This window comes from Crinia signifera, chromosome 12 (genome assembly GCF_055691185.1).
Source record: "Crinia signifera chromosome 12, ASM5569118v1, whole genome shotgun sequence".
In the NCBI taxonomy this organism is placed as follows: domain Eukaryota; kingdom Metazoa; phylum Chordata; class Amphibia; order Anura; family Myobatrachidae; genus Crinia; species Crinia signifera.
This window is the reverse complement of record NC_139228.1, coordinates 24,738,991-24,755,353: the sequence shown is the minus strand read 5'-3', so window position 1 is coordinate 24,755,353 and position 16,363 is coordinate 24,738,991. Positions and strand designations below refer to the sequence as shown.

Genomic DNA, 16,363 nt, shown 5'->3' with positions numbered 1-16,363 from the left:
CATTGCTGTGACATTGAATAAAAACTGACAAATCAGATGTCATATACATGCGATGTGAGGCACGTTCCCATGAATATTTGTCGCAGCCCAAAGCCCCTGCTAGGATCGCATATGGTACATTGTATACAAAAGGACTGAGATGGGGAGATACCGCATGCGATACCTTGCCATAGTGACATAGGAGATGGATTGCAGACTGGGTATGGACAACAAAGCACTGGCCTCAGGTAGTGTTGGTTGATCGGAATTATACCTCTGGGTGAAAGGGAATTGGCCACAGACTTTGTGAGCCTGATGAGTTGTGTTTCCGGAATACACACAGGTGGCTCCTCAACACATAGTCCAGCCTGTCAGCAGCTCACACTACCAGACAGTGAATTAAGCCCACAGAGAACACCCAAAGGTCCAGCACAAATGGCAGGGGTAAGTCACCAATGCTATGTATTTATGCACGAATGTGACACCACTTTCCTGACATACAAGATCTGTGCTGGAGTTTCTGACCATTGTGTCTGTACTGCCACTAACTAGAGTCCCTTGGAAGCTTTATTTTATTTTGGTTGGCTTTTATGGTTATGTTTAATGGGTGTAACATAAGGGTTGTGTTTATGATTATCAGGCACTCATTTATATATTTTTTTCCTTAGGCTACTCACCACCTTTCATTACACGCCTTGGATAGGGGCTGCAAATCTGCCTGAATGATTATAAGTGATAGAAAGTAGGGGAGCAAAAATTTACTAGTGCAATGGGCAGGTAAATACGCAATCATACAAAGGGGGGGGGGGGATAAAGGAGCAGGGAGTGCAGGTGAGGGGGGGGGGGAGGGAGGGTGGAGAAGCATAGAGGAGAAAAAGAAAGGAGAGGAAGCGCAGGGGAGAGAGGGAGGGGTGGAGGACCATGAGAGGGCAAAAAGAGAGGAGAATGAGCGTGCACTAGGGAGAAAAGTAGGTGAGAGTGTGCCACAAGAGCACAGAAGGGAGAAAAAAGAAAAACAATAAAAAACATGAAAAATGAAACAGAAAACTTCAAGAGGGTGCAGGGAAGAGCCAACTTGGTCTCCGGACTCCCAAGCCACAGGGCTCCATAGCAGTTGCATCGCCTATAGTTATGCCACTGTCCCCAACTCCATTACTGTACAAATGACAGGTTTTTCTTATCAAGTTCCACAGTGCTAGCTAGTACCTAGAAGCAGTGGCGTAACTATAGCTCCGCAGCCTCCGCGGTGGCGGGGAGGCTCAGAGAAAGTGTGGGCGCCGGGGGTCTGCGGGGCTATAGTTACCCGCTGCTGTCTGCCGGTACCTGGCCTGCCGTCACGGTCCCGTCTCTCCCGGCGCCGGCTTCTGCTGCTACATTGAAAACTGACCCTTAGAAAATGGCTGCCCCCATACTGCAGACAGTTTTTTGTCTGCAGTATGGGGGCAACCATTTTCTAAGAGTCACTTTTCATTATAGCAGCAGGAGCCGGAGATGGGACCCTGACCGCAGATGCGGCCGGGCAAGTACGGGCATGGGGCGCCGAGGGCAAGGGGGGGCGCTGAAAATTAGATAGTTACGCCACTGCCTAGAAGAGGCGTTTTCTTAACTATATTTGACATTGATCACATTGTTGGAGAATAGATTGGTCTCAATAGACTAGAGTATTATGCGTTGCATTTTTTTGTCAAAAATGTGTAATCTCTGGTAAATGAATTATCCACTGAGGTGAAGAATTGCAGCACATCCAAATTATGAATGGGTGACCTGTTTACATCACTCTGAATATTCTTCCCTTCTGTGTGTCCTGTGTTCCTGCAGCATTCTAAAGCAAAGTCTCACTCAGAACACATGTTTACCCATTGTGTATATATAGTAGATATTATACTATTTCCTGCATGTGTAATTAGAATTCTGCAAACTAATGTCATATTCCACTATCTAGGATGCAAGACTGTTATTCGCTCATGACATGCTACAATGCTGAGCACATTGGCCCTTATTCAGATCTGATCGCAATACAAATTCTTACTCAAAATGGACAAAACCATGTGCACTGCAGGTGGGGCAGATGTAACATGTATAGAGAGAGTTAGGGTAAATACTGGCTGCATTATTTTTATACTGCCATTTAGATTTTAGTTTCAACATACCCCACCCAAATTTAACTCTCTCTGCACCTGTTACATCTGCCACACCTGCAGTGCACATGGTTTTGCCCATTCTCAGAACAAATTTTTACTGCAATCAGATCTGAATAAGGGCCATGGTGTCTATGGACCAGGACCTAAAGTGGTCCTGGAGAGGTGATGGAACTCGTATCCCTCTGCCACCTTAAAAAAAAATTAGGCAGAGAAAATGGCTAGTGGGAGGGCATTTGGCTCCCCTGCAAACTATAATGCTTTCTGTTGGAATTATTGTGCAAGGTCAAGGTGGAGGCTAAACTAGTTCTACCGCTCATTGCAGGGGTTCCACCCTATACGATGCTTCAACATTTGCAACTTAGAAGCATTGGTACCTGTGGGTGAAGGGGTATAATTTGGCAGTAATGGGGCATTCACAAGAAGCAAAGTTGTACCGATGGTGTGTAGAAGGAATTATGGGACAGACAGTGTTCTGCATATGCAAAATTTCAGACATCTTGCACCAGGAATGGGCTTGGTGCGTATGCGCACTGACTATGATGACTACTCTTTAACCATGCATATGGATGGAGGTAGTGTAGTCTGACAGATGCATACAACTCTGCATTCAGGCGAATATATCTGTGTACACAATGTGAGCGTAAATAAGGTAATTTTGTTTTCAAATATCTATCTGCAGTGTCATGAATATGGAAAATGGTCAAACAATGTAAAACATATTTGCTACTCGTATACATATGTTCACTTGAAGTATATCTAGAGCAGCAACTTAGAAAGGGGGCAGTGCCAAAGGGAACCTTGTTATGGGTTGAATGATGTGGGCATGTATCTTGGGGGGTTGTTATGGTTGACTCGCAAGGCTGCAAAATCGCAGCCTTGCGAGTCCACCAAAACCCCCCCTCGCAGCGCAGGTTCACCTGCACTGACCACGAATGGATGTTTAACATAAACATCCATTTACAGGCTAGGGGGAACCACCCCCATCGAATGATAGCGAAGGTGCACACATATCTAAGTGACTCTCAGGTCACTTAAAGATATACGTGCACTCTCAGGAGGAAATGGGCGGGTAACTGACATCTGGTGAGTAACTGCCAGGAGGAAGAGACAGGAGCCTTACCATGTAGTGGGAGATTGTGAGTTTAGAAAGTGCAGTTCTGTTTCTATTATGTTTGTGTATTTAGTTATTATATGTTTAACCTTTTCCTGACCACTTATTTTATTTTAATGTTTGCTGCAGCCTATACTATAGACCATCTGTACTGTTAAATATCAATACTATATTCCATACAGCATCCAGTGTATATAAATACCAATTTTCCGGGTGCTACCGCACCCCCAGACTCACGTACTTACTCCAATGCCCTGCAGAATAGGAGATTTTGGATTACATTTGGAAACCCACCTCTAGAAATCCTGCGTTTGCCACTGTCCTGGATTATCCTTATGGCCACATGCTATCTTGTTAAATGCTTTTTTGGGGGTGGATGATTCCCCAGCCTTTTATGTACTATACATAGATTATACAATGCAATACCTGTGTCTCAGGGGGCTATTCAATGTCAGGGGTACGGTTGTCGAGCAAGCCTGACAGCCGTGCCCCTGTCCTGTTCTCGCTTTGCTCGACTTGAGCTCGGCAGAAGAATGCTACAGTATCTTTAAAAAGTGGAGGGAATCCTAAAGAAACTGTATTTGGACTATATACTATATCTATATTATCAACTGCTTAATATATGCATTCATGGGCTGAGTGTGATTTGTTTACAAAGAAAAAAACTTTGCACTTTGATAAAGTGTGTTATAATGTAAAGGGTGCAATTACACATCTCACATCTAATTCTCACTCCATAATTTGCAACATGGTTTTGACAAGATGCATGTTTTTTTTTCTGCTTTGATCGCAACACTAGGGCTGATTCTTTATTTGAAGATGTATTGCTCAGATCTTTTAGACCAGTGGTTCTCAACCTCGGTCCTCAGGACCCCCACATAGTGCAGGTTTTACACACAGAATCGCAAATGAAATAATTAGCTCCACCTGTGGATCTTTTAAAATGTGTCAGTGAGTACTGAGTGCACCTGTGTACCTGCCGGGTGACCTAGAAAACGTGAACTGTGTGGGGGGTCTTGAGGACTGAGGTTGAGAACCATTGTTCTAGACCAGGCATGTCCAACCTGCGGCCCTCCAGAGGTTGTGAAACTACAATTCCCATAATGCTTTGCCACAGTTTTGCTATTAGGGAATGCTAAAACTATGGCAAGGACGTGTAGTTTCACAACATCTGGAGGGCCGCAGGTTGGACAAGCCTGTTCTAGACCCTAATGAACATTTATGCAGTGTACTTTTGTTATTTATTTACACTTACATTTATTTAAAAGAAAAGCGCCCATAGCAATCAGTCAATCAGATTCTGTTTATAGGATGCAATTGAGTAATGATAGACATAATCTTTTTCATTGCTAAGGGAAAAATCACCTATTCTCATTTTAAAAGCCTTAGTAAATTTAGCAATAACATTATCAGAAGTGTTCCATGTCCTCTGTGTCCTTCAATGAATACCCAGCCTTGTTTTTTTATTAAGGTGTTTGTTCCAATTGTAAAACCATATTTGCTATATAAATAAACGTTGTTAGGAATAATAACAATGATACAATGCTACATGGATCTTACCAAAAGATGGGTATTTATACTTGTAACAGAATCCTCCTTAGTCGGAGCCAATTAACTAATTGTAAAACTTTTGATGTGAAACAAATTGCAATTAGTTTTAAATACTAAAAAGAAAAAGTGTCTGTTTTCCAGTTATATTAATTTGTGGGAAGGTCTTGCAATATTTTGATTTGACATGTACCAGTATTTTTTATTCCAATTAAGAGCGTGTATGTCACATTAATAGGGTAGTTAGGACTCTGGAGGGTACCACCAAACCTGACCCCTAACTCTGTTGCCTCTTTTCGTGGTTGACGGACACGTGCAGTGCTAGTCTTCACCTATAACAACCGCGTTAGAAGGAGCTGGTTATGCCAGCTCCAACCCTGATTTCGCCAGGCCTTACGTGAGACAATGTGTCCGCCAAGGCGAGGAGAGGGCAAGAGGAAAGCTGACTAAAGAGACACACATGATGGGGTACCCCCAGAGTCTACACAAATGTGGGTGCAACAATGCACTAAGGTGGTAAATAACAAATACAAGCCCAGACTACTGCCCACAGAATGGAATGGCCCCTAGAGGGCAATCAGATCCCCAGTGTGAGCCTCTGCAACAATGCAGAGATGGTACCGTACAAAATAATAATAAAAAGAAGCAGCTGCAGGGAGAAGCCCCTGACTTATCTGGGTATTACAGCAGACAGATCTCAGGAGGCTGCAGCGCAGGCAGGCAGGCAGGACTGCTGACCGGGACTAGGAACACAGACACCGTAGCACAGGCAAGGCTTGGGGCTCAGGATGCTCGGCAGGAGTACTTGCTGGAGTACACAGGGCAGTATCCGGGCTATGACAGAACTAGACAAGGCTCAGGACTAAGGCTAACAAGCAGCTAGGACAGAACTAAGACAGAACTCTGACTAGACTTAAACAGAACTATAACTGGCAGGGTAGTGCTGGACAGAATGCCTTATAAAGGACTCAGGTGATCAGACACCTGTGCACAATCCAGCCCAACTCCCAGCAGGGATAACGTGGTCATTACCTCACAGGCTTGTGAATAATCAAGTTCACAGAGGATTAGCTGCAAAGGCACAGACCCACCACCGAAGGCCAACAGAGAGTCAAATACCAACAAAGACTGAAAACAACACAGAACAGACCAGACAGATATGAGCCATTTATAATGGCTCCTAACAGTAGCTTATACCAATGGCTAGATCTCTATGGCTGCGGAGGACATAATATATAGCTGCAGTAAGTAAGAAGTACTCTGTGCAAGGTATATTTTATATGGAAACTGAAGCTATAGGGGGTTTTCGATCCGGGATTCCGACTGTTGGAATGTCCCGACCAGTGGCGGCTCCTACCGCTTACGGGGAGGGGGGCTGCCTCTGGCTGCAGGCACCCCCCTCCCCCTGTCACCGCCGCCGTCATTGCCTCTTTCCGTCCCTGGCACCTGTCCTATGATGACAGGTGCCGGGACTTGAGCATGCGCAGTACAAACATATGTACTGTGCATATGGCTTCACTACAGTGGCAGATTTTACCTGGGGGGGGGCTGCAGCCCTGCAGCCCTTAGGTAAAAACCGCCACTGGTCCCGACAGTCAGAATCCCGGGCCATTTTTGTTCCATTCAACAGGTATTTGAGAGCCGGAATTCAATGTTCCGACTGTCAGTGGAATGTCGAAAACGGATGTGTATTGATGAAAAATGGACGCAAATTCAACAATCTGCGGTCATTTCCGACAAAACAGATCCGACTTGTTTTGAAGTTGGATCTGTTTTGTCGGAAACTATCTTCAATGCTGTCGGTAACGGCAGCATTGAACAGGGGGGGGGGGGGGGGGATCCTATTTTCACTGGCAGAAATAGCGGGCAAGATTGAATAACCCCCTATGCGGTAAAATTACTAAGACGTGAGTCCTATTGAAGATGGAATGTTGCCCATAGCAACCAATCAGATTCTATTCCTTATTTATTTTACACCTTCTAGAAGATAATAGATAGAATCTGGTTGCTATGGGCAACATCCCGGGTCAGATGTAATGCTGCCTGTGTTCGGTGGCTGTGTAGGATGCTGGCCGAACTTGGACTTTTTTTTTAAAGGGGCAATCACTTACAGCACAAGGCAAAACCAAAGCAGATTTTGATAATTACACAGGAGAATGATATTAGTATGGTCAAAGCATTGTGCCAGGCATTAGGCCCGTGCATATCCTTTATACCATGGGTCTTCAACCTGTGGCCCTCCACATGTTGTGAAACTACATGTTCCATCATGCATTGCCACATTTTTTCCTATGAGAGCATGCCACAACTGTCAGGGCATGCTGGGACATGTAGTTCTACAACATCTGGAGGGCCACAGGTTGAAGACATGTGCTTTATACAGTCCAGTGGTCTGCTACACTTATAAAGTTACACAATGGCAAGAGCAAAAGAGAGCAGTCGGAAAACGCAGCAGCCTGGTCAGTACATAGAAAGTCAGAGAATCAGATTTACAAAGCTAGTCCGGACAGAGTTTGCTAATTGCACATATCTTTATATTCAATGGGAACAGGACCAAGGTTATTAGTAACTGCCCGCACTGCTGAACATCACTCATGCAGAAGCCAGCACCGATACAGTATGCCCATCTTTCTCCTTAGCACGTTGGCAATGTTATTAAATGTTTATTGACTAAATGTTGTTAACTCTCTTTTTTATAGTAGGCGCTTGAATGGCAAATCTGCAGCACAGTGCCACAGACTGGACCAAACTTCCTAACACAGGGGCAGCAAACTGTGAAAACTGTATTGGATTCAGAATACATTTTCAAGGTGCTTCTAAGCCTCTGTATCTTTCCCATCTAAAAGTATACAGGTCGAGTATCCCATATCCAGGCATCAATTATCCGAATTATTCCAAAAACCGTGGTTTTTGGAATCATTCGTATAAGTTTTTAAAAAAAAAAATTTCCCCCCTAACCCTCTTTTCATACTTACCAAGTCCCAGGGCGTCCACAGCAGGCCTCCGGCATGTTCTCCAGGGTCTCCAGCGGTCCCAGGAATGCATTGCGCGAGTGTGCGCGCGCGCCGGTGACGTCACCGGTGCGCGCGCGCACACCCGCGCAATGCATTCCTGGCACCGCTGGAGACCCAGAGAAGATGCCGGAGGCCTGCTGTGGACGCCCGGGGACTGCGTGGATGCCGAGGGACCACCAGACACCATCAGGGGACAGGTAAGTATGCCTTAAAAAAATTATTCCAAAAACCGAAAAATTCCCCTATCCGGAATGCTCGTGGTCCCGAGCATTTCGGATAGGAGATACTCGACCTGTACTAGATATGTTTATTTGAAACAGCTATAGGACCAGGGCCGCCAATAGGGGGGTCCTGTGGGTACAGCTGTCCTGGGCTCCGGCCTTTTGGAAGGGCTCGGGCAGCTCATTTTGCCCACCGCAACCCCCCGGACTGCCTCTGCTGTGCTGCGCACAGTGTGCTGAATAAAAGCAGGTCCCAGAGGGCAGGCTTATTCAGCCCAGGACGCCGGCGGCTGCCGGTACGTGAGCTCTGACTGGCTCACCAGCCAGTGCTGCATTTTAATTGGGCCCCTGGCATCCTGCGCTCCGGGACCTCTGGGCTGCATCTCAGCGGAAGAGTAGATGGGGGAGCAGGAGCAGGGTTACGTAAGTCAAGTGAGTGGGGGGCGGACTGGAAATTAGTCCCGGGACCCAAAATTCCTGATGGCAGCTTTGTATAGGACTATAAACTATATACTTCAGAACGTCTATTAAATAGAGCCCAGGATCACTTTGCATGTACTTATCACAGATTAGGCTACAGGTAACACCTTCCTTAAGCTTTCCAGCTTACAGGTTACAGAAGTGAAATCCCTTCCTTACATGATTTAGTCACGGGGTCAGTTCATTGAAGCTCATTACCCTGCTGTAATGTACATTTTGAAGCAATATTTATAATTTATGACGTCTCTCTGGATGCAGTTGGGCGCTGACTCTGACGTGGTGAGTGATAATTGCTCATACAGTAGATGGGAAAAATTGTTCTGCTCTTATTAACATGTGAGCTAGAAATACATTCGTAAACTTCAACAGTAATTACTGAAGACTGGACTAGAAACGGCAGCAAACATTTACTATTACTAATATGATAGACAAACGTCCATGTGTCTCTGATATTACACTTCTTTGAAATAAATATGCAATATTATGAAGAAGTGATACTATGTTATCTAGAAATGTGTGTATTTTTGTTTCTGTAATTAAGGTCTCATTTCAGCATCCTGGTACCCACACAGTTGTATTCAGGTTAATGTGACTTTGTTGCATGGACTGTTTCACCAAGTAAAACTCCCCAATCAGGAAATAAATAACAAATGTGTATTGTTAAAAACGAAATGTTAGTGTATTAAAAGACTTTTAAAATGCACCAATGTAAATGTTACTGTGAAAACTGTTTATAGACACGTACATGTCCTTTACAGAGATTTAGGATGAATGATCTTATAGAATAATGTCCCCGATTCCGTCTCGCTGGTGGGAAGTTGTCATCGTTGGGGTTCAATGACACAATGGGGAACGAAGAGTCTCCTTGTAAGAATGAATTTACTATACAAGGTACTAATTCTGTGAGTATTTCTGTGTTTTTGTATTACTGTATCCATAAGCTACTTTTGAAAGCTTTATACATGCATTGGTGAGTTATACACTTTTTTATGTATATTTTTGTCATGCATTAATAAGGTATAGGGACATGTATGGTAAGAGCAAAGACTGCATTCCCAAATACTAAAAACATAAAAATAGAGATGAAGTATAATATTGAATTCAAATATTGTGCAACCGTATCCTGATGGGGCCTAGACATGTGGAGATGTGCTGAGTGTACTACATCGCTCAGAACGCCCAGCAAGATCACCCAGCACCCAGCCATGTGCCAGTGTTGTGTGTGGAGCGATCTGAAAGGGCCAGTGCTCTCTGCTGAGAACACTGTCCTCGACTGATTAATAACCTGCGTGCGGGTTATTCATTGTCCCAGATATAGTCCCGCGGGGCCGCGCATTTACATTACTGTGTAGACTACACACACACACACCGCCATATTCAGGCATGTTCTGAGCAATTTAGTGAAATCATTTACATTTGCTCAGAAAATGACCGAATATCACTCCATGGATCTTATTCAGGTCCGTTCAGAAGGTGGTATGCATTCGCACGGGGAAACTTCAGCGCATGTGCAGACGCTGGGTGCGAACGCCCACGTTGAACAAACTGTTGGGTGCGGATGGAGGGCAGGGTTTCAGGTTTGCTCATTTGCATATGTGAACGCCCAGCACTTCATGGGCGTTCTCATGCAAATGGGCCGATGGTGTGGGGGGCGGGCAGCTGACATCACCTCTTCCTTCAGAATGTGCACCCACATCTAAGGTTGCTCTGAGCAACCTTAGATATGCGCACACGTTCCACATCATCCGATGGTCCCCGACCATCGGATGATGCGGGTGTTACCATACAGGCTGCGAAAATGGATGTTTATGTGAAACATCCATTCGCATGCTGTGCGAACGTACCACCACATTCACAAGGCGGGATCTGGTTGATTTGCAAGGATGCAAATTTGCATCCGAGCAAATCAACCTGGAATAACCCCCAGTGTATAGTAGTAACTTGAACTTTGACAGAGAATAATAACAGATAATAGAAATATAATGATTAAATAGAGGCTTTTACTTAATAGTTTGTCAAGCATGAACAGGTGAGCAGGACACAATAACATAAAGTATTTATTCTAAAGATCTTTCTTATACCTGGGAGTGCATGTGATGCTTTACTGCAGGTGCCACTTTCCACCTACCCTGGTGCTGATTTGGTGTTTACCATGTTCTGCTGGCCTGTCTGTTTAACTCAAGTGACAGGTGTCTCAATATAACGTATAGTCCATATATACAGTATTAGGTATTTTATATGTTTTCGTACAATTTACTAGAATTTTTCCCAAACTGTTAAGTACAGGGGACACAAGAGCGAGAGATCACATCCAATACTTGTCATACTTCTCTTGAGATCACAGATGAATGCAATTTAGTTTGTGTTTGACAGGGAAGCCAGATGCATGTGGATAGCATGACTGCTAAACTGGGTACATTTTTGAAAGCCCGGTACTATATATATATATATATATATATATATATATATATATATATATATATATATATATATATATATATATATATATATATATATATATATATATATATATATATATATATATATAATGTAGCAGTGCACATTTTACACAATCTGATCTATTGCGTGCGGAGAATGCTACCACATCATGGCATCATTCTGTCTGATGTGTAGCGCATCAGATGGTACAGATGGAGCAGCTCCCTTCGGAGCTGTTCCTGGCGATAGATTCGCCAGCCGACGGAAGGGTGCATCCTGTGGCAGCTATTTGGCCATAGAGCAGGCTGGCTGATTCAGGCTCCATCTGTAAGTTTCGACCACACAATTCCTCAAACAATGAATTGTGTACATAAAACACAAGGGTTGTATACAGTAGTCGTAGGCACCTTGGCTGCATGAAAATCACCTTGTGTCAGATCAATCCATGTTTATACGCAATGGCCGATGCAACAACGTTTATCTGCAGACTGTGCAGGTCAGAAGGACCCACAAGAGGGGCCAGTGCACAGTAAATTGCCACACCCATTAAGGACTGGTGGTGGTGGTGGTGGTGTGTGTGTGTGTGTGTGTGGGGGGGGGGGGGGGGGTGGTAGTGCAGCTGGAAAGGGGAATACCTCCATCTTGATTCTGCCCTCAGGAAGCCTGGATGATGGCCACGCTGCGCCCCCACCCACTTATTTTGACACCGATGCTAGCAGTGGCAGTTTTTACCTATGGGCTGCAGCCCCCCCCCAGGTAAAATCCGCCACTGTAGTGAAGCCAGATGCAGTCTGTGAGACTGCACTGGCTTCACTGTGACTGGCAGTGACTTCCAATTGGAAGTCTGACCTGCCAGTCACAAAGGCAGTCCCATTGGGAGGTGTTCCCTCCCTCCGGGACGCCTTTGTGCGGGCTGCCGTGCAAAAACAGCAATTGCGCATGTGCAGTACCCATGCCTGTCATTTGTATAGTACAGGAGCCGGGACCAAGATTGCTTCTGTGGGCTGTTGCCCGAGCAGCCCATAGAAGCTGGCCACATGTTTGTACTGCGCATGCGCCAGTCCCGGCGACTGTCATCAGAGCACAGCCGCCGGGAGAGGAGGTAGTGGCAGTAGCAGCGGCAGCGGAGACAGGGGGAGGGGGGTGCCTGCTGCGGCCAGAGGCAGCCCCCCTCCCCCAATACGGTACGAGCCGCCACTGGATGCTAGTATATGACCCACTACATGCATGCTGATGGAAATCGACTTGTCCCTTGCTCCTCCTTGTAGGCTATTGAAATACTGAGCCTTGATGCCGCAGAGGGAGATTAAGGGTCAATTTACAAAAGAAAAATGTATATTTTTATGTGTATGGCTGTATGCACCTTCATGTGTGCCTCTGCATTTTCTGCATAGGCGCCAGGTTTACAAGTTATCATTAGCGGCACAGTAAGTGCACAAGATACTCCCCTACCATTACATGCACGTAGGTGCTGGTCTGCGTGGGCCACATTTGCATGAACGTGTCCTTACAGAACTTTGCTACACCAGAATTCCGCTTTCACACCCAGTTATTGCCTCTCTGGTAGTGAAGGTTACTATACACAGCATGGGTGAGAGCATGCAGGCCCTTCCTGAACATGTACGGTATGAATGTGCTCTAAGTACACTGGCGTAAGGTGTACATTCAACTCTGTGCCAGTCTCGTAATGTCTGCAGCTTCTAATATTTTGTGTGTTAATGATGTTTGTATATCTCGATAAAATACTTTCTTGTTTCGCTGCAGGCAGTTGTCAGTAAAAAAATGTTAAAGTCCTGGATTATTATTTTTTCATATTGTTGAAAATACTTTTTTTTTTATAATAATGCTGACGAGGTGTACCGTGTGTTGCACATTATCTATACAACAGAGTGCCATTAGAACACTTCCATAGCTTTGCACAGAACGGCTGATTCACAATGTAGGGCAAATAGTGAGTGCAAAATCTAATCTCCCAGAACTCTGTGCTTCATCTGCTCTCAGCAGCATAATCAGCTTTTTAGTCAGGAACCTGGATAAATTCCACGCACTTGCACGCTGTACACTACATGCTGAAGCAAACCCTGTACAAACACGGTTAACCGTTTGCTCGGACAGTTGGGCTTTTATACATTATGTGACAGTTGTCTAGAACAAAAGTCTAAAGTCAGAATTCTGAAGCCTGCAAAGAAAAGATGACATTCAGTGTCTATGCAGTAAGTTAATATTAGTTTTAGAGTTAAACATTAAATATTATCGCTGATGGGTTTACCTTTTATTTTGCCCAAAAATGAATGGTACTTGTGTAGTTTCACTGCGCCACCTTACGCTATGCTGTCAGCGTAGGCCAACGGCAGCCTAGCGTAGTCAGCGTAGTGTTCCCGCAGCAGCCCTGCGTAGTCAGCGTAGTTTCCCCGTCAGGCAGCATAGTCACCATACTGTCTCCGCGACCTGCAGCTCTGTCACCAGGTGTCCCTGGCAAGCCTAGTGAGCGCCTCTCACACAGCGCCGGTAACCGAAAGATCCCCCGCGCTGGCGGACGCCGGCGGAGAGGCGCTCCATCTGCAAGTGCGTCTCAGTAATTCGTGCGGCAGGGTACGGCAACCCTGCCCGTGTCTGCTTCAGGGCGATGGTCAGGGTTAGGGGTTTAGTAGCGCATGCGTCTCATGCACAAAGGGGGGTGCAGGCACAAGTTCATCTCATGCACAATAAAGAATACATTTGCCAGTGCTCCATGTTGCATACTGGCAAATGCCTCCATTTCAAACTATCCACTATCCATGCCAGCCGAGTCCTCCTGACCTGTTCATACCCCCACTATCCAGGTCGTCGTGGAGTTGATTTTATAAAATGCGGCAAGCGCAGCGAGCCACTGAGCCCGAAGCGTGGCGAGCGGCCGCGGAAAACGAGCCCGAGGCGCGGTGAGCGGAATACACGCCAAGTACTCCACGTCCCCTTGCTTCTGGCTTGTTTTACGCGTCTCCTCAACGTGGATAGTGGGGGTATGAACAGGTCGGGAGGACGCGTACCGCATTCCCTCGTGGGACTCGCTGCGCTTGCCATGCTTCGGGCTGGTGTGGATAGTGGAGGTGTTTCAAGAACACATTCACACCTGTCATGTCAGGCAGGTTAAAAATGGCCAATGGTTCCCACACAATGTAAAAAGTGCTGACACAACGCTGACTGACTTCTCTAACTGCGTAACGCCGACTGACTACACTAACTGCGTAAGCTCCGCACACAATAAAATAAGCTGTGACACGCTGCTGACTAACTACGTTAACTACGTACACTCCGGTTAGCCGCGAACGTACTGACGACGCTGATTCTGACAGGGACGCTGGCTGCGGGAACACAACGCTAATGCTGACAGGGACACTACGCTGACTACATAAGTGGCGCCGTGAAACTACACAAGTACCAAATGAATTATTGTATAAATAATTGGTGATGGTAATGATGACAAGTCTGCTGAGAAAACAATATATGAAATGCCTACAGCTACTGCCAGTTGTACGGACCGTGTTTGCAGATACAGGCACCGTGCCAGAGGTCTTGGTAATTACATAATAAGGCCTCGTTGCTATTAGGAGAGAAATACAAGGAATGCAAAGGAGGTCCATTATGTTTCTCGGGGTTTTGTTCTTTGAATAATTGACCACTTGTAGCTTTACCTTTTCTCTAATGGAGAACATCCTTGGAGGCAGATTTACTGAATGAGTTCTATTCATCATAAAATAAATAATGATTGTCGTGCTTAGACTGTTTGCACAGTTAAATTGAGCGTGTGAGATTCGTCAAGCCACTGTATTTATCACTGGAGAGAGATGCTTTAAAATAGCCCAATCACTTGATTCACACACTGTATATTCTCTCATATATTTATGTTAATAATCATTGGGCAGTATTCAATTGTTTTTCACCAGCATTTCAGCTCGCTGTCCCTGGGGGTGGTCAACTGAAATGCGCTAATGCGTTGCCAAACCTGGCCATAATAAGCGTGATATGCTCAAAAAATAGATCAATTGAATACGACCTTATGATCTCCCACCATTTTAGAAGGTAGTTCAGGCGCGATCTAGCAATTGAATATTGTGTGAATCTCCCAATACAAAACTTGTGAAAGTGTTCCTATGTCACCGTTTCTCCAATCCTGCTCAGACTTTATCATCTAAACCAGTGCACAAAGAGGGTATTTAGAAGTGCGCGGCAGGGGCCTGGGGGGGGGGGGGGGGGTGGGTTCGAGCGATGAGATCGCTTATTCTATATCTCTGTTTTTATATAAACAGCAGTAGGTGAGAGGGTGACATGGAGATGATCACTCCAGGCAGAAGGTGACAGGGAGAGGGTGATGCCAGGCAGGGCCGCTGAGAGGTATACCAGGCCAGGTAAAATTGGGGGCATGACCTAATCAGCGAGGCGTGGCCACCTCCCACGATTAGGCCACACCCCTGAAATGATTACAGGGAAACGAAAAAAACCTTCTAAAATCGAGGGGGGGGGGGGGGGGTATTATCCCCCCATCCCTTCAGCAGCAGCAGCAGCACACACCTACTGCATGTGCTGTGCTGACAGCAGGCTCAGCATGAGCTCTCACACTGTCATTGAGATGCTTATGCTGAGCCTGCAATCAGTGCACCACATGCTGTACGTGTTTGCTCCTGCCACCTGGGAGGGACCAAGGGGATCAGACCAGGGCCCGCCAAGCCTGGGCCTGGGTAATTAGTACTCGCTCCCCCCCCCTCCCCCCTTCTCGGCAGCCCAGGGAGAGGGTGACAATAGGGAAAGGGTAATACAGTGTTATCATTTCTTACCTTGGTCCAGGTTCCCAACTCTGGTGGCAAGGACAGCTACATTAAGGATGTGGGAAAGATAAATCGGAGATGGGAGGGAGATCGCGGAACCTCCTCCTACTCTGTTCTACTGGTCAGTCGCGTAGTGAAAATGTCTTCGCTCTACATACTTCTAAACCTCTTTATGTAGTGTAGAAAATGTTGTTTGTATGCTTGAGAACAAGGGAAAAATTAGGTTGCGAGAATTTGAACTACCATTGACAACCCTTTCACAACGAACAAAAATACATGACTGTTTCTTGCCATTTCGACCCGGTAATTGGTGCGATGTGAAAGGGGGGGTGTTGTTGGTGTATGTAATGCGAGTGGGGCGGGGGGTTGTTGGTGTATGTAATGCAGGGGGTGTTGGCGGTGTATGTAATGCAGTGTTTGTAATGAGTGCAGCCTGTCCTCTCCCCTCACCTGCTGCTGTTGCTCGGGTCTCGCTCCCTGTCCGGCTGCATCGCCCCAGCTTTCTGCTCTGTGTCTGTGGGAGAGAAGGTCCGTGGCTACAGATGCGGGGCGGAGAGAGGCAGAGCTTCTGCAGCCGGGCCGAGAGGGAATGGGAGCTCGCTGTCGCCCCACTTGAAGTTTTAAAAAC

The 16,363-nt window shown here is 45.9% G+C and overlaps 1 protein-coding gene across 1 annotated transcript in view; it reads left to right on the top strand.

The window, feature by feature from the left end:
• The first annotated feature begins 222 nt into the window (after window positions 1–222).
• The window catches only part of RYR3 (ryanodine receptor 3), a 527,067-nt gene continuing 510,926 nt past the window's right edge, over window positions 223–16,363 (top strand). Inside the window, exon 1 of the mRNA XM_083167836.1 lies at window positions 223–423. Coding sequence (XP_083023962.1) covers window positions 295–423 — 129 coding nt within the window. The 5' untranslated portion in view covers window positions 223–294. The remainder of the gene's footprint in view (window positions 424–16,363) is intronic.